The 21407-nt window shown below is 43.5% G+C and overlaps 1 protein-coding gene across 2 annotated transcripts in view; it reads left to right on the top strand.

The window, feature by feature from the left end:
* Positions 1-1645: 1645 nt before the first annotated feature.
* Positions 1646-21407, top strand: part of LOC308281114 (DNA-directed RNA polymerase III subunit RPC6) — a 41012-nt gene continuing 21250 nt past the window's right edge. Inside the window, exons 1-2 of one of the 2 annotated variants that reach the window (XM_080721206.1) lie at positions 1646-1798; positions 11125-11242. In XM_080721206.1, the coding sequence (XP_080577332.1) occupies positions 1734-1798; positions 11125-11242 (183 nt within the window). In that variant the 5' untranslated portion in view covers positions 1646-1733. Of the gene's footprint in view, positions 1799-11124; positions 11243-12678; positions 12717-21407 lie in introns of those variants that run through there. The other variant, XM_080721207.1, reaches the window with a different exon arrangement.

Raw genomic sequence — 21407 nt, 5'->3', positions numbered from 1 at the left:
CTGGTATAGTAAAGGAATGGCGGCTTTATTGTGTCTACAAATACACATTTAGTCACTTATAGATAGATAGATACCTTTATTATCCCAAGGGGGAAATTCAGTAATGCAATGCACAATGCACCCACTGAGATCAAAAACACTAAAATGGCTAAAACAATAGAAAGCAGTAAATGAAAACATTTTAACACTCATCTTTTATTTTCTCTCATTACAATCTAAAATATGAACCCTTGTAACAAACCAAAGTGGCAAAGTTGTCCTTTTAACATGTCTCACCAACAGTACTGTCAACTAAGTAAACAATATGATGGAAAGTTACACATTACAATAAATAAAACTTCACAGAACATCACAGCTTAATGTTACTGTAATATAATAATAATCAATATGAAATGTAATGCTCTTACTGTACTGTACTGTAATGCTGCTCTGTCCCTCCTTGGAGCGTGCAGCGTTTGCATCATGGTCTCCATAGCAACCCTGTTTAGAGCCCATAGACTGGACGGATGGCCCTGTGATTGGCTTAATTGTTGTCAAGGGAGACGGATGAGGAGCTACTGTTTAAACCATTGATAGATAACTAGTTTAACTAGTTATGGGTTGACGGTTTACTTACAGTTTATAAACATTCAATGTTAAACTCGATTGTTCTGAAACAAATGTAACCAAAACAAGTGTTTCATACAATAATCACAGCAGTTACCTTGACAACCAACTAGCAAATCACAATGCACATGCCCTACCAGACTATGGGATTTAATTTGGACACTATTTCTTATGTTTACTTTAAAGTGACGTGATCCTGCTTTTTGACTTGTTCTGGCCTATTATATGTACTGTCTGTTGATATTTTGTCAAATAAAACAAGTTAATTGTATTTTTATGTAGGCTACATCATGGACATAAACAAATACTATTTAATAAATGATTAAATAGTGCAGATAGTACGTGTTTACATATAAATAGTAGTTATTATGTATAAACACATCAAGATATAATTCTAAAGTGTATCAATAAATACATGTTATTTAATAAAACACATGTTTTACGTGTACAGAAAGAGATTGCATGTGATTGAGTGATTATAAAACACACCACGCAACGTTGCGTTTGAAAAAACACACGCTTGTTGACTTGATGCAACACCAAACTGTTACACCGGAATTGGTAACGTGTCGGAGTCTGTGACCGCGCTTCTGCGCGGCGCGGTGGAGTCACACATTTCGATAGGTCCTTACTGTCGCTGTAACACCGGACCGGAGTTGACTTTCATTTTTCATCAGGCAGATTCTGGTCGCTCGCCTGCGTGTCTATTCTGCATCCAGCTTCAGGCAGCACACATTCACAGTGAACATTTGGAACTAAAATCTCTCCTTCTGGGGGTCCCTGGAATGACATGTTATAACATGGGGGTCCGCGGCCAAATACATATCATGTTGGGGGTCCTTTGGACCCCCTGGTGTCATAACATTCAGTTCCACGGACCCCCAGAAGCAGAGATTTGATTTGAGTTAAAATATTCACTGAATGTAATGTGGGTGTTGCCTGAAGCTAGATGCAGAATAGATACACGCGGCCGATCTGGCCGTTGATTGGTCAACGTGAGGACCCCAGCAGAGAGCAGCATCTCAGTCATGCTGCTGTGGAACTGATGAGACTTTAAACATCTTTAAAACCCTTTAAAACATATTTAATCATCTTTAAGTGTTTAAAGTTTAAACTATAAACTCTTCATGATGTCAGACGTCAAGGTGAAGCAAGAGTCCAGCGCAGCTGACGTGGCGGACATTGAGAACAGGTTGGTTTAATATTTAATAATACTGAAGCTAACGGTGGCTAAAGGCTAACTATAGCGACGCGTTGGTTTCAGTGGCGTCAGTTCAGAAAAAGCTAAGGTATGGCAACATGACTGACACCAGTCATGTTGCCATACCTTAGCAACAGACATGATGAAAAGTACATTTTATTATTTCCCCCTGTAGCCAAGGTACGGCAGCTGCCATAGCTTGCCATACCCAATTGACGCCTCTGGTTGGTTTGTTTACCTTTTACTTCATCATGTTGTTCAGTCAGTGGTTCTAAAACGGTTTCATTTCAGGGACCCCCAAAGTGACACTGATCAGCCCGCGGACCCCCATTTGATAAGATATGCCAGAGACCCTCATATAAGATTATTGCGGCTCTAGCAGTGATTTTGAAATGTCAAGGACCAGTTTTGACATGCATTAGGGCTACGACCCCCTTCTAATGGTATTCTATGATAGAATAAATACAATATCTATCTCTGACTGGGACCCCAAATTATATTGTTAAATCAACGTTAATTTAACTCAGATTGTACAAATTCCATGTGTGTACACTCAGAGTTACAAACCCATAAGGGTCCATTTGGTTCCTAACTATCATTTAGAAGATTTATAAGAAATGTCTTAAACCAGGGGTTCTTAAACATTTTCATATCACATTCACATGCTGTGGAGACTGCGGACCCCCATCTGAAAGCATTGTGTGCCAGTAGGGACCCCCATCTGAAAGCATTGTGTGCCAGGGACCCCCATAACCATAAGATGACATTTATGTTGTTAAAAATGTTCAATGATAATAAATCTGTCTTGATTTTCCAGCTGTTTTGAAAATAGTATAAAATATTTTGGTGGTTAAACTAACTCCGCCCCTTGGAACCCCCTACTCAAGTATTTGATTGGTTCAATAGTAATACATTTATTTAGAACAGGGGTCTTCAACAGGGGGTCCAGGACCCCTAGGGGGTCCTCAGAATTACTACAGGGGGTCCTCCAAATCTTTGAGTGATAGAAAGTTTTCTTTTTTTTTTCCTACTTTTTTATACCAGTAAGACTCCCTAATCGGGAGATAAGCGACCGTAGGTGGCTTATCTCCACAAATAGGGCAAAAATGTGTTTTTCCAAAATCTTCCTGATCCATGTTGATGACATGAGTGTAGACATGCTGTGTAGTGATATTCGTGATTTTAGGGCAAAAACTGTAGGAGCAGTGTCCAAAAATGTGTTTTAAAAATCGGCCTGAAGGTGGCGCTAGAATAGGGCCATGTGAGAAATGAGGGGTGGGGTCTCCGCGTTGCCTTGGCGGACGAATAGGTACCGGCCCCGGCTCTCCTGGACGCTCCTAGCCCGAGTTACGGCATTTTATGTGCGCTGCAGTGGCAGGGGGTCCTCCACTGGGGGCGCCACCACCTCATTTTTGCACATTTGGTCATTTTTTACATCTGGGGGTCCCGTCCCTGGGGCTCCGGCGGGTCCTTGGAGGTTGTAGTTTGGCAGGCAAGGAGTGTGTGTGTAAAATCTGGCATGGATCGGGTCAACGGGTGCGGAGATATAAGCAGGGAAAAAGTGTGACGTGTGACGTGTGAGCACATTTGGTCATTTTTTACATCTGGGGTAGGGCTGCACGATTTTGGGAAAAAACCTAATTGCGATTTTTCTGACTAATATTGCGATTGCGATTTTATTCGCGATATTTACAGGGGCTAAAGCAAAAAAAAATCCTAAGATGGAAATTTATTTTGACTTGACTAGCAAGTATTATGCTGCATTTTGACGATTTCGGTCATGTTATTAACATCACGGCCATGGCTACACCCCCCCCACCCCCATTTTTTGTTTTCTCTTTTTTGGCAAATCTGCCTCGATCTCATAAATGCCCCCTAGGGACTCCTCAGGCCGGAAATCCATCCCCAGGACGGAGAACCTTAACCCCTGTATTTATATATTTATTTCAAGGTAGGATAAGTGATAGTTTTTTTTTTGTTAAAAGGATGATATAATAAATAATTTTAACCATAGGAAAATCATTTCACTACCTTAGGTCAAGCTTCCATTGAATATTTATTGTGTAATACATTTAAAAAATAAATTGATTATTATTAACTAGGCTAATTGGCAATCATGTAAATGGTTTGATTCAGTTCAGTTATATTTCCAAAAGATTACCTTTTATTTTGCTTTAGCAATATAAAACGTTTTTATATTCAGAAAAATCTCAGTAATAATGCCTCTCATTGTCAAGGAAATTATTTAACCAAAGAACATAATTTAAGCTTCCTTGAATATTTATTGTGTTTACATTTAAAAATGAATTGATTATCACTAACTAGGCAAATTGGCAAATGGTTTGATTCAGTTCAATTATATTTCCAAAAGATTCCCTTTTACTTTGCTTATTAGCAATATAAAACGTTTTTAATGTCAGTAATGGTTTTGTCTGCCTCTCATTATTGTCAAGGAAGAAAGTACTGTATGTCGCTGCCTTGCTTAAGTTTTATCAAGGCAAAAAAATGCACCCTAAGACACACACCATAAATTTCACTGGAGGAGGAGGGGCAGCCACCGGTGCACAGAAATTACTTTCACTTTCAGCTTACAACAATCGGGAGCATTTAATCTATGCACAAGGATTTATTAAGGATGTTATATTTATAATGATTACCAGAACATTCACTACCTGTAGCCATGGAGTACTCCGTTGGAGGGGAAATACACTGTTACGTGCTGTTAGACAGACAGTGTCATGCTTGGCTCCTCTCCTGCTCTGACAGAGCCGCACCGCACCGCGGATTAGCCAACATTACGGGTTGCTCCAATTTGGAGCAACCCGTAATGTTGGCTAATCCGCGGTGCGGCGATGCGTGGGTATTTAGGAAGCATGATTTGATCATTGGTTAGTCAATTATGAACGAATTTCTAAAATTAAAAACCGCGGCCTTTGCGATTCGCTAATCGCGAGATTTCACATCGCGATTTCGGTTTGAAAACGATTAACCGTGCAGCCCTAATCTGGGGGTCCCCCAGGGACCTGGGGGTCCCTGGGGCTCCGGGGGTCCTTGGAGGTTGTAGTTTGGCAGTCAAGGAGTGTGTGTGCAAAATTTGGCATGGATGGGGGCAACGGTTGTGGAGATATGAGCAGGGCAAAAGTGTGACGGACAGACTGACTGACTGACTGACTCACCCACGGACAGCCTGTGGAGGTTTTGGTAGTAAATGCGACCTACGGTCGCAATTAACCACTTGAACCCTATAGTGTGAATATTTTGAGAACTTTAGCCAAAAATAACAGATCTACAATCTGTGAGCTTGTAAATCGGCAATTTTTGGCAAAGAGCTTTGGTGTAGAATGGAAAAAGAGCAGACTAAGTACAGAGTGAAAGGTCAAGTATTAGTTAGGGAAAGTTAGCAGAATATCTGTCAAATGTGGGAATACATTCCTTACCAAACAATTTCTTCACCAATGTGTTCGTAAAGGTGTCTAGTAACATATCTAACAAAGATTGAAATTCAACATCCCAGGAAAATGTTTGACAGCTAGGGTAATTCTGGGTCTCCTGAACTTACTATACACTATACTGTAAGGGAAAAAATCACTCCCAAAAATAAGCTTTAATTGGGATGTGAGGGGTCTAACTAGGTGTTTTTGATTATTCTGAATCCATTGCAAGCATTTGTTTTGCATGAAAAACATCCCTTGGGCCAAAAATGGGCCCAATACACCTTGTGAAAAGTGATGACTCATCACTAAACCATAGTTTTTTTGCGTCTGTTTTTGGCCCGATGAATGTTTTTCGTGCAAAACAAATGCTTGCAATGGATTCAGAATAATTAAAAACACCCAGTTAGACCCCTAACATACTACTTAAAGCATATTTTTGGGAGTGATTTTTTCCCTTATAGTACAGTGTATAGTAAGTGAATGAGACCCAGAATTACCCTAGCTGTCAAACATTTTGCTAGGGATGTTGAATTTCAATCTTTGTTAGATATGTTACTAGACACCTTTACCAACACATTGGTGAAGAAATTGTTTGGTAAGGAATTTATTCCCAGGGTTTTATTAAAATTCCCTGACTATATATTAAGTATTGACGGTTCAAGTGGTTAAATATCTGAAAATACAAATTGACATGAAACTATATTGACAATGAAACTATATGGAATCTATTAACAGGTTGTGGGGGTCCCTTCTCTCAACTAAGGGGTCCCTGCTTCATCTCTCTCAACTAAGGGGTCCCTGCTTCATCTCTCTCTCAACTAAGGGGTCCCTGCTTCATCTCTCTCTCAGCTAAGGGGTCCCTGCTTCATCTCTCTCTCAACTAAGGGGTCCCTGCTTCATCTCTCTCTCAGCTAAGGGGTCCCTGCTTCATCTCTCTCTCAGCTAAGGGGTCCCTGCTTCATCTCTCTCTCTCAACTAGGGGTCCCTGCTTCATCTCTCTCTCTCAACTAAGGGGTCCCTGCTTCATCTCTCTCTCTCAACTAAGGGGTCCCTGCTTCATCTCTCTCTCAACTAAGGGGTCCCTGCTTCATCTCTCTCTCAACTAAGGGGTCCCTGCTTCATCTCTCTCTCAGCTAAGGGGTCCCTGCTTCATCTCTCTCTCAACTAAGGGGTCCCTGCTTCATCTCTCTCTCTCAACTAAGGGGTCCCTGCTTCATCTCTCTCTCAGCTAAGGGGTCCCTGCTTCATCTCTCTCTCAACTAAGGGGTCCCTGCTTCATCTCTCTCTCTCTCTCTCAACTAAGGGGTCCCTGCTTCATCTCTCTCTCTCAACTAAGGGGTCCCTGCTTCATCTCTCTCTCAGCTAAGGGGTCCCTGCTTCATCTCTCTCTCAACTAAGGGGTCCCTGCTTCATCTCTCTCTCTCTCTCAACTAAGGGGTCCCTGCTTCATCTCTCTCTCTCAACTAAGGGGTCCCTGCTTCATCTCTCTCTCTCAACTAAGGGGTCCTCGGCCTGAAAACGTTGAAGACCCCTGGTTTAGCAGTTTGCATAGTAATAGTGCAGGACAGTACAGCTCAGATACCAGGTCTACTAAAAGGATTTAAACCCATGAAAGCTCAATGGCTTGTTTACATTGGGGTCCTTTGTACTGCATTCATAAAAGAGTTGTAGATTAGAAGAACCCAGGGCCCAGAAGTTGTTGTTTGTAAAGGGTTAGGGTTAGGGTTAGGGTTAGGGTTAGGGTTAGGTTAAATGAAGCTGCTGGTGTTTCCACTCTCGTCTCTGCAACGTCTATGATAGTCACTGGCATGATAATGAATTGATCATGATAGATCATTCATTCATTCTGATCACAAGTTTAACCCATTTAGGCCTAGAATTATTGACTGCTTTAACTATTGAAAAATAGCAGATATACAAGCTCACAGCCACGCTGTGAGCTTGTAGATCTGCTATTTTTGAAAAGTCGTGAACATGTGTGAAAATCTTTGAATATAATATATTCAAAAAGACATATTATATATATTTTTAAGCGAACATTTGTAACTCAAATTTTGCTTCTGGGGGGTCCCTGGAACTAGATATTTTGAGATGGGGGGTCCGTGGCCAAATACATATCATTTTTGGGGTCCTTCACTTGAAAAGGTTTGAGAACCACTGACATAGAAACATAGATTTTTCAAAAATCCTTAGAAGGATTCAAAAGACAATGGTGCTTTCTAAGTTTCTATACATAACAATACTGCTGCACCTTTACAACGTGCATTACATTCACCTATTCACACCCAACAATACTGCTGCACCTTTACAACGTGCATTACATTCACCTATTCACACCCAAACAAGAGTCACAGTACAAGACATTACAATGTGCATTACATTCACCCATTCACACCCAAACAAGAGTCACAGTACAAGGCATTACAACATGCATTACATTCACCCATTCACACCCAAACAAGAGTCACAGTACAAGACATTACAATGTGCTTTACATTCACCCATTCACACCCAAACAAGAGTCACAGTACAAGACATTACAATGTGCATTACATTCACCCATTCACACCCAAACGAGTCACAGTACAAGGCATTACAACATGCATTACATTCACCCATTCACACCCAAACAAGAGTCACAGTACAATACATTACAATGTGCATTACATTCACCCATTCACACCCAAACAAGAGTCACAGTACAAGGCATTACATTCACCCATTCACACCCAAACAAGAGTCACAGTACAAGGCATTACAACATGCATTACATTCACCCATTCACACCCAAACAAGAGTCACAGTACAAGGCATTACAATGTGCATTACATTCACCCATTCACACCCAAACAAGAGTCACAGTACAAGGCATTACAACATGAATTACATTCACCCATTCACACCCAAACAAGAGTCACAGTACAAGGCATTACATTCACCCATTCACACCCAAACAAGAGTCACAGTACAAGGCATTACATTCACCCATTCACACCCACACAAGAGTCACAGTACAAGGCATTAGATTCACCCATTCACACCCAAACAAGAGTCACAGTACAAGGCATTACATTCACCCATTCACACCCAAACAAGAGTCACAGTACAAGGCATTACATTCACCCATTCACACCCAAACAAGAGTCACGGTACAAGACAAGACATTACAATGTGCATTACATTCACCCATTCACACCCAAACAAGAGTCACAGTACAAGACATTACAATGTGCATTACATTACATTCACCCATTCACACCCACACAAGAGTCACAGTACAAGGCATTACAATGTGCATTACATTCACCCATTCACACCCAAACAATAGTCACAGTACAAGACATTACAATGTGCATTACATTCACCCATTCACACCCAAACAAGAGTCACAGTACAAGACATTACAATGTGCATTACATTCACCCATTCACACCCACACAAGAGTCACAGTACAAGGCATTACAATGTGCATTACATTCACCCATTCACACCCAAACAAGAGTCACAGTACAAGACATTACAATGTGCATTACATTCACCCATTCACACCCAAACAAGAGTCACAGTACAAGACATTACAATGTGCATTACATTCACCCATTCACACCCACACAAGAGTCACAGTACAAGACATCAGCTCTTTTTAAGATGTTGAAACTAGAGTTGCAACACCAACCATTGGCAGCCAATGCATCCAAACAGTTTTGCTATCTGATTATATACTGCTCAAATGAACAACATGTTCCCTTCATTTATTTGAACTTATTTGAGTAAATTGAGTATAGTATACTGTAGTACTGCTCAAAGAAAACTCAAAGAATTAAGGGAACATTTTGTTCCCTTCCTTTCTTTGAGTAGTGTTAAATGTCAAACTTGCCAATGTTGAGGCTGTATGGAAAGCTTGAATTATCCGTCTATCTGCAAAGTGTTTGTTCATAAAAATCCACCTTAGACATGTTATGAGTCACTTTCTGTAAAGAGATTCTGTGTAGGTGATTATTTTACTAAGTGTTGGAGTTTGGAAGCGCCTGTGAGTCCTGGTTCTAAATGTCACATTGCAGGAGGCAGAAAGTAGATTATAATATGTCTACCCTGGATTTTTATGAAACAAACACTTTTCAGATAGAAAGAGGATAATTCAAGCGTTCCATACAGCTGCAGTGTTGGTGAGTGTGTGAGGTTGTTTAATACAATCAGAAAACTATTTGGATGCATTGGCTGACAATGGTTGGTGTTGCAACTCTGGTTTCAACATGAAATAAAAAATGAAAAACTGGAGCTACAATGTGTGTCTAGTTTACTGCAGGTCTCATCAGCTCAATGTGTGTCTAGTGTACTGCAGGTCTCATCAGCTCAATGTGTGTCTAGTGTACTGCAGGTCTCAGCAGCTCAATGTGTGTCTAGTGTACTGCAGGTCTCATCAGCTCAATGTGTGTCTAGTGTACTGCAGGTCTCATCAGTTTACTGCAGGTCTCAGCAGCTCAATGTGTGTCTAGTTTACTGCAGGTCTCATCAGCTCAATGTGTGTCTAGTTTACTGCAGGTCTCATCAGCTCAATGTGTGTCTAGTTTACTGCAGGTCTCATCAGCTCAATGTGTGTCTAGTGTACTGCAGGTCTCAGCAGCTCAATGTGTGTCTAGTGTACTGCAGGTCTCATCAGCTCAATGTGTGTCTAGTGTACTGCAGGTCTCATCAGCTCAATGTGTGTCTAGTGTACTGCAGGTCTCATCAGCTCAATGTGTGTCTAGTGTACTGCTGGTCTCATCAGCTCAATGTGTGTCTAGTGTACTGCAGGTCTCATCAGCTCAATGTGTGTCTAGTGTACTGCAGGTCTCATCAGTTTACTGCAGGTCTCAGCAGCTCAATGTGTGTCTAGTTTACTGCAGGTCTCATCAGCTCAATGTGTGTCTAGTTTACTGCAGGTCTCATCAGCTCAATGTGTGTCTAGTTTACTGCAGGTCTCATCAGCTCAATGTGTGTCTAGTGTACTGCTGGTCTCATCAGCTCAATGTGTGTCTAGTGTACTGCTGGTCTCATCAGCTCAATGTGTGTCTAGTGTACTGCTGGTCTCATCAGCTCAATGTGTGTCTAGTGTACTGCAGGTCTCAGCAGCTCAATGTGTGTCTAGTTTACTGCAGGTCTCAGCAGCACAATGTGTGTCTAGTGTACTGCAGGTCTCATCAGCTCAATGTGTGTCTAGTGTACTGCAGGTCTCATCAGCTCAATGTCTGTCTAGTGTACTGCAGGTCTCATCAGCTCAATGTGTGTCTAGTGTACTGCAGGTCTCATCAGCTCAATGTGTGTCTAGTGTACTGCAGGTCTCAGCAGCTCAATGTGTGTCTAGTTTACTGCAGGTCTCATCAGCTCAATGTGTGTCTAGTTTACTGCAGGTCTCATCAGCTCAATGTGTGTCTAGTGTACTGCAGGTCTCAGCAGCTCAATGTGTGTCTAGTGTACTGCAGGTCTCAGCAGCTCAATGTGTGTCTAGTGTACTGCAGGTCTCAGCAGCTCAATGTGTGTCTAGTGTACTGCAGGTCTCAGCAGCTCAATGTGTGTCTAGTTTACTGCAGGTCTCATCAGCTCACCAGTAGCAGGTAGAGTTTAATGTGTTGTTAAGAACACTTCATCACAGCCCAGAGGAGCCGGGGATCGAACCTGGAACCTTTATGTTCCAGGATGGACGGCCACTCTATCTCCTGAGCCCCTGCTGCCCCTGTTGCTACCAGTGAACTGCACAGAACCTGACATTCTCTAATAACGTGTGTGTGTGTGTGTGTGTGTGTGTGTGTGTGTGTGTGTGTGTGTGTGTGTGTGTGTGTGTGTGTGTGTGTGTGTGTGTGTGTGTGTGTGTGTGTGTGTGTGTGTGTGTGTGTGTGTGTGTAGGATAAAGGAGTTGTGTCAGCAGTTTCCTCACGGCATCACAGACCAGGTGATCCAGAACGACATGCCTCACCTCGCTCCTCAGCAGAGGGCCATGGTCATCAACAGACTGCTGTCTCTGGTATGTTACTACCATCTACCCCTCACCTAACCCTAACCCTACTACCATCTACCCCTCACCTAACCCTAACCCTACTACCATCTACCATTCATCTAACCCTAACCCTACTACCATCTAACCCTCACCTAACCCTAACCCTACTACCATCTACCCCTCACCTAACCCTAACCCTACTACCATCTACCCCTCACCTAACCCTAACCCTACTACCATCTACCCCTCACCTAACCCTAACCCTACTACCATCTACCATTCATCTAACCCTAACCCTACTACCATCTACCCCTCACCTAACCCTAACCCTACTACCATCTACCCCTCACCTAACCCTACTACCATCTAACCCTAACCTAACCCTCACCTCGCTCCTCAGCAGAGGGCCATGGTCATCAACAGACTGCTGTCTCTGGTAGGTTACTACCATCTACCCCTCACCTAACCCTCACCCTACTACCATCTACCCCTCACCTAACCCTAACCCTACTACCATCTAACCCTAACCCTAACCCTAACACCATCTAACCTCACCTAACCCTAACCCTACTACCATCTACCCCTCACCTAACCCTAACCCTACTACCATCTACCCCTCACCTAACCCTAACCCTACTACCATCTAACCCTCACCTAATCCTAACCCTACTACCATCTAACCCTAACCTAACCCTCACCTCGCTCCTCAGCAGAGGGCCATGGTCATCAACAGACTGCTGTCTCTGGTAGGTTACTACCATCTACCCCTCACCTAACCCTCACCCTACTACCATCTACCCCTCACCTAACCCTAACCCTACTACCATCTAACCCTAACCCTAACCCTAACACCATCTAACCTCACCTAACCCTAACCCTACTACCATCTACCCCTCACCTAACCCTAACCCTACTACCATCTACCCCTCACCTAACCCTAACCCTACTACCATCTAACCCTAACCTAATCCTAACCCTACTACCATCTAACCCTAACCTAACCCTAACCCTACTACCATCTACCCCTCACCTAACCCTCACCCTACTACCATTTACCCCTCACCTAACCCTCACCCTACTACCATCTACCCCTCACCTAACCCTAACCCTACTACCATTTACCCCTCACCTAACCCTAACCCTACTACCATTTACCCCTCACCTAACCCTCACCCTACTACCATCTACCCCTCACCTAACCCTAACCCTACTACCATCTACCCCTCACCTAACCCTAACCCTACTACCATCTACCATTCATCTAACCCTAACCCTACTACCATCTACCCCTCACCTAACCCTACTACCATCTACCCCTCACCTAACCCTAACCCTACTACCATCTAACCCTAACCCTACTACCATCTAACCCTCACCTAACCCTAACCCTACTACCATCTAACCCTCACCTAACCCTAACCCTACTACCATCTAACCCTAACCTAACCCTGACCTCGCTCCTCAGCAGAGGGCCATGGTCATCAACAGACTGCTGTCTCTGGTAGGTTACTACCATTTACCCCTCACCTAACCCTAACCCTACTACCATCTAACCCTAACCCTACTACCATCTAACCCTAACCTAACCCTCACCTCGCTCCGCAGCAGAGGGCCATGGTCATCAACAGACTGCTATCTCTGGTAGGTTACTACCATCTACCATTCATCTACTGACCTGTTAACTGTCTGGTCAGTCATTAGCATTCATCTACTGACCAGAGATTCCGTTAGCCGGTATTTAATTTTAAATTTGTATCATGTTCTGTGAGTCTGTCTGACAACAGCGGAGCTCACTGCTGCTGCTTCATGCTGCGCTGTAGAGGTGGGACGTTCGCCAACGAATCGAGTCTTTTGAACGGCTCTTTGAAATGAACGATAGCATTGTGAGCTTGTAGATAAGCTATTTTCAAATGGCAGATATGTACCTATATATGTCCGAAATAAATGTATATAGGGTTGAAGTTATTTGTAATTATAATCAAAATCTACAAAGTAACTACTAGAATGAGACAGTCTTTTGAACGGCTCTTTGAAAGGAACGGATCCCAGAGATCCGGCTCACTTCAAAGAGCCATAAATCCCATCTCTACTGCGCTGTGCATTGGAAATATCAGAGCTTCAAGCTCACAACAAGGCGAAACGTGCCGCGCTGTGAGCTTGTATGTCTGCTATTTTAGACACGCACACGGCCTTACGGAGAAGCACACATCACGTTTCACAGCTGACAGTTCCAGCACCTTGTAACAATCAGCGTGGGTTTAGTGTTATAATCAGAACGAACTGGGGTTCTTCCGAGGTAATCTATACCAAGCTGGACCCAGTAGACGATAATAAAAAAGGGACGCGAACTCTGTGGAATCATGGATATTATACAAGCACGCACATGACTTTCTGATCGCATGGATGTGATGCCATCGTGGTCAAAGCAACAGAGGCAAGTCGTGTTATAATCAGAACGAACTGGGGTTCTTCCGAGGTAATCTATACCAAGCTGGACCCAGTAGACGATAATAAAAAAGGGACGCGAACTCTGTGGAATCATGGATATTATACAAGCACGCACATGACTTTCTGATCGCATGGATGTGATGCCATCGTGGTCAAAGCAACAGAGGCAAGTCAACCTTCCTTGCGCCATCATAACAAAACATTAACAAAATAAAACAAATGTGTGTAAAAGGTTTAATGAGACGTGAAGCCAAAATCATATACTATTACCGTATTTTCCGGACTATAAGGCGCACTTAAAAGCCTTTAATTCTCTCAAAAAACTACAGTGCGCCTTATAGTCCAGTGCGCCTTATATATGGATCATTCATTGACATTGACATTCCCTTTAGCACAGCTCCATCTGTTGGATGCATAACGCAACGGTAGCGTCTATTATGTGCGCCTTATAGTCAGGTGCGCCTTATATATGAAAACAGTTTGAAAATAGACCATTCATTGACAGTGCGCCTTATAGTCAGGTGCGCCTTATAGTCCAGAAAATACTGTAACTTATTAATTTGTAGGCCACTGTGTGGCAGGGCGCGCAAACGGTTCGCTTGAGTTGCGCGCCCACTTTAACCTATTCACTTATTTTTTTTTGGCAAGCGATACCTCTACATAAGTAGATAGTTAGGATATTATTTTGTTGGAACATATTTCAATTGCATCTGTGATAAAGAGGAAGGAAGCCCAGCGCAAACATAAAATGGTGTAATTATCATTGGGTGCACGGTGCACCATGCACATACAGTATCTCATCTGCAAACACGTATGTGATGTTCAATATAATATGGCCGATAAATTAATTGATTGGCCGGTAAAATATAATCCTGCCGGCCAAGGTGGCCGGCCCCAAAAATGCCTAGCGGAAACCCTGCTACTGACCTGTTAACTCAGTCACAAAGGTACAGTGACAGTAGTACTACAGACAGCTGCTTTCTTAAACCAATGTCTTTATTAAAGACTTAACTTTTTTTTCCTGGTCAGTCAAGGTGTGTGAGAAAAAGAGTGACACAGAGACATGTATAGTATTAGTATGACCACCTGCCTGTCTGAGTGTGTGGGATGATGACTGTGAGGACAAGCCCCAAGCCAAATATCAGCACATGTTGTGCTGATATTTGAATATATATATATATATATATATATATATATATATATATATATATATATATATATATGTCACGGTTAGATAGAGAAACGGAGCGCTCGCCGTGCAGCACGGGGGCGGAACAAGCGGTCGCCCACAACAACGTCCTCCAGGCGGAGCCGCTCGATTGTCCACGACATTGCAAGCGGCGGGAAGGCCAGCGGACCTTGGTCCTGCTCTTCGCCCCCGAGCGCCGCAGGCTGCGAAGAGCGGGCCAGGGCCGGCCGCGCGAGTTACGAAGCCGTGGTGAATGCGTGGTGAATGCCCAGGCCTTACGGCCTGGGCAAGCCCACGATAAACGCCCATAGTAAGCTAATGGCTAAGCTAATGGCTAAACACCGCCCAGCTAGGCTAGTAAATAAAGAAAGAGAGTCGCAAACGAGTGACGTCAGCGCCTGCACTAGTGAATGGCTGTCTATGGGCTGTCGTCGCCATCTGGTGGTGATTGGTGTGTGGTGAACGACAAAACAAGCGCTCTTACCACAGTCTAACCGAGTTACCCAAACTAACCGTAACATATATATATATATACTGTATATATTTTTGAAGCGGTGAAAGCCGCTTCCAAGGAGTGGCTTTGTCTGTCCCGTCCAGTCTGTCCCATAGGCTGTCCAGTCTGTCCCATAGGCTGTACAGTCTGTCCCATAGGCTGTACAGTCTGTCCCATAGGCTGTACAGTCTGTCCCATAGGCTTCCAAGGAGTCCCGTGTCCGTGTCATGTCCCGCGCAGCAGTATTGAGGATTGGTCAAACTTCACATGACAATTTGGCCCTCCAGACAAAATCATTAATTCATTAAGAATTCATAAAAATATAGAACTAAAACACATAGAAAGTATAGATCTAGAACACACAATGTATAGATCTAGAACACAGATTTCATAGCTCTAGAACACATAGAATAAAAATTCACCGCTTCACTTCGAACCAAGGTTTGTTTGCCAGACCCATGAAATGGGTAGGCCTACATAAGCAAATGTCGGTCTGTCCCTTTTCTATATAAAGGGTATATATGATGATGACATGATGATGACATGCCTACAAAAGGCATGATGTCATAAATGATGATGACAGACAGGGGGTCTGGCACAACCAGGTTGACCTGGTCTAGTTTTTTCTATCGGGAGACATTTCACCGATACCGATATGATCCGATATGACCAAATAAGGGCATATCGGTGCCTACACTACAACATACACTTAACGTAGTCCAACTAATCCATGTCATTGATAACATAATGAAAACCAACTAGAAATACTGTCCCTACGAAACGGTGTGGGCTCGCATGTAGCACCATGTATGGGCATAAAGATCTACCCTTTGGTTGCACCTCATCTTTTATACTGTCTTTTGTACTGTACTGCCTTTGTACTGTGGAGGAGAACTTAACCCATTTAGAACGATTATTGTGTATAATTATTTTATGCTCACAGTGCCGTGCTGCGAGCTTGTAGATCTGCTATTTTTGAAACATCGTGAAATCTCGAATTTTGACCCGATTCTAGTGTCTTTTGAATCCTAAGGTTTTTGAGAACTCTGTTTCTGTCAGCAATCTGGCCAGCCATCGTCAAAGAAAAGGTCCTTTTCACTCAACTGGAGCTCAGTTAGTCTGTTCTTGAGAGACTACTATGTCAGTGGTTCTCAAACCTTTTCATGTGAAGGACCCCCAAAATGATATTTATTTGGCCAAGGACCCCCATCTCGAAATATCTAGTTCCAGGGACCACCCAGAAGCAAAATTAGAGTTACAAACGTTTGCTTTAAAAATACATATATTCAAAGATTTGCACACATTTTCATGATTTTTCAAAAATAGTTAAAGCAGTCAATAATAGTAGGCCTAAACGGGGAGAGACTATTGATGCTAACCAGCACCAATGGTCTCAGCATCGGCAACACCTTTTTCAAACACAAGAACATCCACAAGATGACTTGGGTCTCACCTGGTGGTGAAACACGGAACGAGCTGGACTACATTTGTATCAGCACAAGGTGGCGCTCGTCATTGCTAGACGTTCGCTCCCACAGAGGTGCAGATGTTGGTTCAGACCATTTTCTGGTGATGGGTAAAGTCAGGCTGAAGTTTAAAAAGGTGAAAAAGGTGCAGCCCAAGAGACCCTACGCGGTGGACAAGCTAAAGAACACCAACATATCCAAAAGCTACCGTGAGGAGTTGAGAAAGAAGCTTGAGGCATTACAACATCCACCAACCGTTGAGGAGCAGTGGAGTCTGTTCTCACGTGCCATCACTGAGACTGCGGAGGCAGTCTTAGGTAGAAGAAGAGGTACCAACAAAGAAAGGTGGATAACAGACAAGACATGGAAATTGATCGATGAAAGGAAGGTGGCCAAGATAAAAAGAGAACAGAAGAGGAAGCTCCGGAGTTGGAGGATGGAAGATGAGGAGTACAGACGCCTGGACAGGGAAGTGAAGAAGAGCTGCAGAAATGACAAAAGAAGGTGGCTAGAGGAGAAAGCAAGAGAGGCTCAGGAGGCAGCGGAGAAGAACAACACAAAAACACTGTACAGGATTGTGCGGGAGCTAACCAGCTCCAGGAGCAGCTCTGGCGTTCCAATCAGGAGTAAGGATGGCAGGGCACTGCTAAATGACGAAGAACAGGAGGCAAGGTGGGTGGAACATTTCAGAGATGTTCTTAACCAGCCAACGCCTTCCACGCTCTTCAGTTTTGACCGAGAAACACCAGCTTCAACTCTGAACGTTACCTCAGAAGAGATAACCGGGACTGAGGTTGCCAAAGCAATAAAGAGCCTTAAAAACAACAAGGCACCGGGACTCGATGAGGTAGCTGCTGAATTGCTGAAGCACGGTCAAGATGTTGTTGTGGAGAGCCTCACCCGTCTGTTCAACCTGATTTGGCATGCTGAAGAGGTTCCTGCCGACTGGAGAAGTGGGGTCATTGTGACGCTGCCTAAGAAGGGAAACCTCGCAGATTGTAACAACTGGCGGGGCATCACACTGCTGTCTATCCCTGGCAAGGTTTTCTGTAGTGTATTGCTCCAACGCCTGAAAGAGGAGGTGGATAACATCCTAAGGGAAGAGCAAGCTGGCTTCCGGAAGGGAAGGTCCTGCTCTGAGCAAATCTTCACTCTAAGAAACATCATAGAGCAGTGCCAAGAACTTCAGACTCCCCTTATGATCAACTACATCGACTTCAAAAAAGCTTTCGACAGCATCCACCGAGAATCACTGTGGCAGATTGTCCAGCTGTATGGTGTACCAAGCAAATATGTTAACATCTTCAGGGCCCTGTACCACAACTCCACTTGCCGAGTCAAGACCGTCAACGGCACAACTGGCGATTTTGACATCGTGACCGGTGTGAGACAGGGTTGCATCCTGTCTCCCTTGCTCTTCATAATGGTCATAGACTTTGTGATGAGGAAGACTGTCATCGGTGCACATGTTGGCATCAAGTGGGGAGAGGGCAGACTGGCCGACTTGGACTTTGCGGACGACCTGGCTCTTATCAGTCATACCCAAATTGCACTCCAAGAAATGACCAACAATCTCCATGGACACGGAGAAAAGGTCGGTCTACGGATAAGCCAAGAGAAGACCAAGGCCATGACCGTCAGACAGGACCAAAACCTCCCACCACTCACTTTAGGTGAACATGACGTGGAGTATGTTGATAACTTCACTTATCTTGGAAGTAACATCTCCAGCACAGGAGACGTGGAAAAAGATGTACGGACGAGAATAGGCAAAGCAGCAGCAGTGTTCCGACGACTCCGAAAAATCTGGTCGTCAAAAGCCATCACTGCGGCCACAAAGCTACGCCTTTACATGTCAGTGGTCATCCCAACAGCGATCTACGCCTGTGAGACCTGGATGAAGACAGCCAGCATCACCAACAAGTTGGATGTCTTCCACAGACGGTGCCTTAGATCCATCTTCAGGATCTCGTGGAGAGACCACATCACCAATGAAGAGGTGATGAGAAGGGCAGGGGTGCAACCCCTGTCGGACATCGTCTCCGACAGGAGAAGGAGAATGATGGGGCACATACTCCGACTGCCAAGAGAGAGACCGGCAAGTGTGGCAATGGACTGGATGCCAGAGGGTGGAAAGAGGAAGAGAGGGAGGCCAAAGAAGACGTGGAGACAGACAGCCAAGGAAGACCTGAGCGAGATGGGAGTCAGCTGGCATGGAGCACGAAGGGTCGCCAGAGACCGGAGCAAATGGAGAGGACTCGTCGCCCAATGTTCCAATAGGAACGGGAGGAACTAAGTCTAAGTAAGTAAGTAAATGGGTATATAAATAATGAAGATAACATAGTTATCCAGTAGGGCTGCAACAGTCAACCACTTCCACACAAAATTATAAACATTGTTAAGAAAATAATGAATGATTGCAGCCCTAATATGATGCAGAGATTATATTGAGCACTGTGGATAAAGTTGTAATATCAAGATGTGAAAACATAACATAAAAATAAAAACGTCACTTTCATTGCATCTGTAAGAGAAAAGTCTGGCTTCAGTAGTCGTCCTAAACATTGGTACGTTTGTGGGTTTGATAGAAAACATGATCATTTTGAGACATTGAGAATCAACTGGATCATCATATTGTGATTACAGGTTTAAGTCACATTGTTGTACAAACAATAATGTAAAAACTATCAGCTGCAATATCAACATACATCTTTCATCAATGAATGGATATACTGTATGCACAGACTTATCTATATGGATATACTGTATGTACAGACTTATCTATATGGATATGATGCACATTAACTGTATGTACAGACTAATCTATATGGATATGATGCACATTAACTGTATGTACAGACTTATCTATATGGATATGATGCACATTAACTGTATGTACAGACTTATCTATATGGATATGATGCACATTAACTGTATGCACAGACTTATCTATGGATATGAGACACATTAACTGTATGTACAGACTTATCTATATGGATATGAGGCACATTAACTCTCCCCACGCTTTGAACGTTCACGTTCGCCCCAATTTTCAAGAGACCTCTGCGCCAATACGGCGCTCGTTCGGTTCGTTCGTCTGATGACTGTAAGCTGATGAAGGGTCGCGCGGCCGTGTACTGTAAACACATTTTCCGCGGTGATGGTGTAAAAAATCCATTATGCGTTAACATCAACGGAGAACAATTCACTTCCTTGTTGATTTCCTCTGGCTGTAAGGCTCTGTGGCCAGTGACTGGTCTTCTTCTTCTTCAACACATAACAGGCAAATTCACATTCATTCTCACATGACGCCGCCCTCTGCTGCCTGGCAGACCAAAGTGCACTATTGCACAATCAAAAAAAATAAAAAAAATAAAAAAATAAATGTCTGTCTATCTACTATAACGTCGCAAAGGTAAGCCGCTTTTTGATGGCACCTAGAGGTCTTCACGGGTCCAATTTGAACTACCCGAACCCAAAAGGACCCGGGGGAAACGGACCCGGACCCATATGGCCCCGTCTATCATTTGGAATTTGAGAACCGTTACCCGATCAGCCCCGAGACGTGATGGATCCGATCCGAACGGCCCCGCCTGTTATTAGAAAAATTGGATCCGATACCCGAGCAGAACGAGAGATCCGAGACCCGAACCTGTCGCCCCGAAATGAAAGAATGCCAACGTTATTATATTAAGAGTTGTATCAGACATATTTCTTACCTAACGTCGCCACGGTGCTGCTGTTGCTGTCAGCGGCGCTGTGCCTCTCGCCAAAAGATGATCTTTTCCCAGACCAGTAAGTCAATGCGGACAGTTTGTAAATACAAATAAATCCATGTTTTTATTCCTTCTTCTTTGGCTATAGCCAATGCTAATGCTATCGTTTTCTGTCGCATGTGTTGTTCATTATATCTTTCTGCTTTGAGTGTCCATTTTGCTCTGCAGAGCATGACAACACGCAATGACAACTCCATTGTAAACCGTTAACCAAAACGTTACGTTAATATCTTTGATAATAATAACAATCCAACTGATACAGTCAGTGTTGTTGTGACTGAGTGAGTTCTACTTCTCAGTTCTCACAACCAATGCAACATATTACATGCTGCATCTTTAGTGCCATCGTGTGGCGTTATCTATTTGGTGCAGTTGTTGCGTTCACTTTCACTTCAATCTCGGCCTGTCTCGGCTCCACTCGGGTAACAGGAGATACCCGGGGAACCGGGGCAGACGGCCCCGGCCCCGGCCCGCCCCGCGGTAAAAGCTAGAAAACGGCCCCGTTACCCGGCTCGGTTCGGTTCGGATCGCGGGTAATTTCGGATCTCGGGCAGGTCCGAAGACCTCTACACCAGACCCAATAAATAAATAAATAATCTGGCAGTAGGAGAGTTAACTGTATGTACAGACTTATCTATATGGATATGAGGCACATTAACTGTATGCACAGACTTATCTATATGGATATGATGCACATTAACTGTATGTACAGACTTATCTATATGGATATGATGCACATTAACTGTATATACAGACTTATCTATATGGATATGATGCACATTAACTGTATATACAGACTTATCTATATGGATATGATTAG

This window comes from Nannobrachium achirus, assembly GCF_963921795.1.
Source record: "Nannobrachium achirus genome assembly, chromosome: 3".
In the NCBI taxonomy this organism is placed as follows: Eukaryota; Metazoa; Chordata; class Actinopteri; order Myctophiformes; family Myctophidae; genus Nannobrachium; species Nannobrachium achirus.
This window is presented reverse-complemented; position numbering and strand designations above follow the sequence as displayed.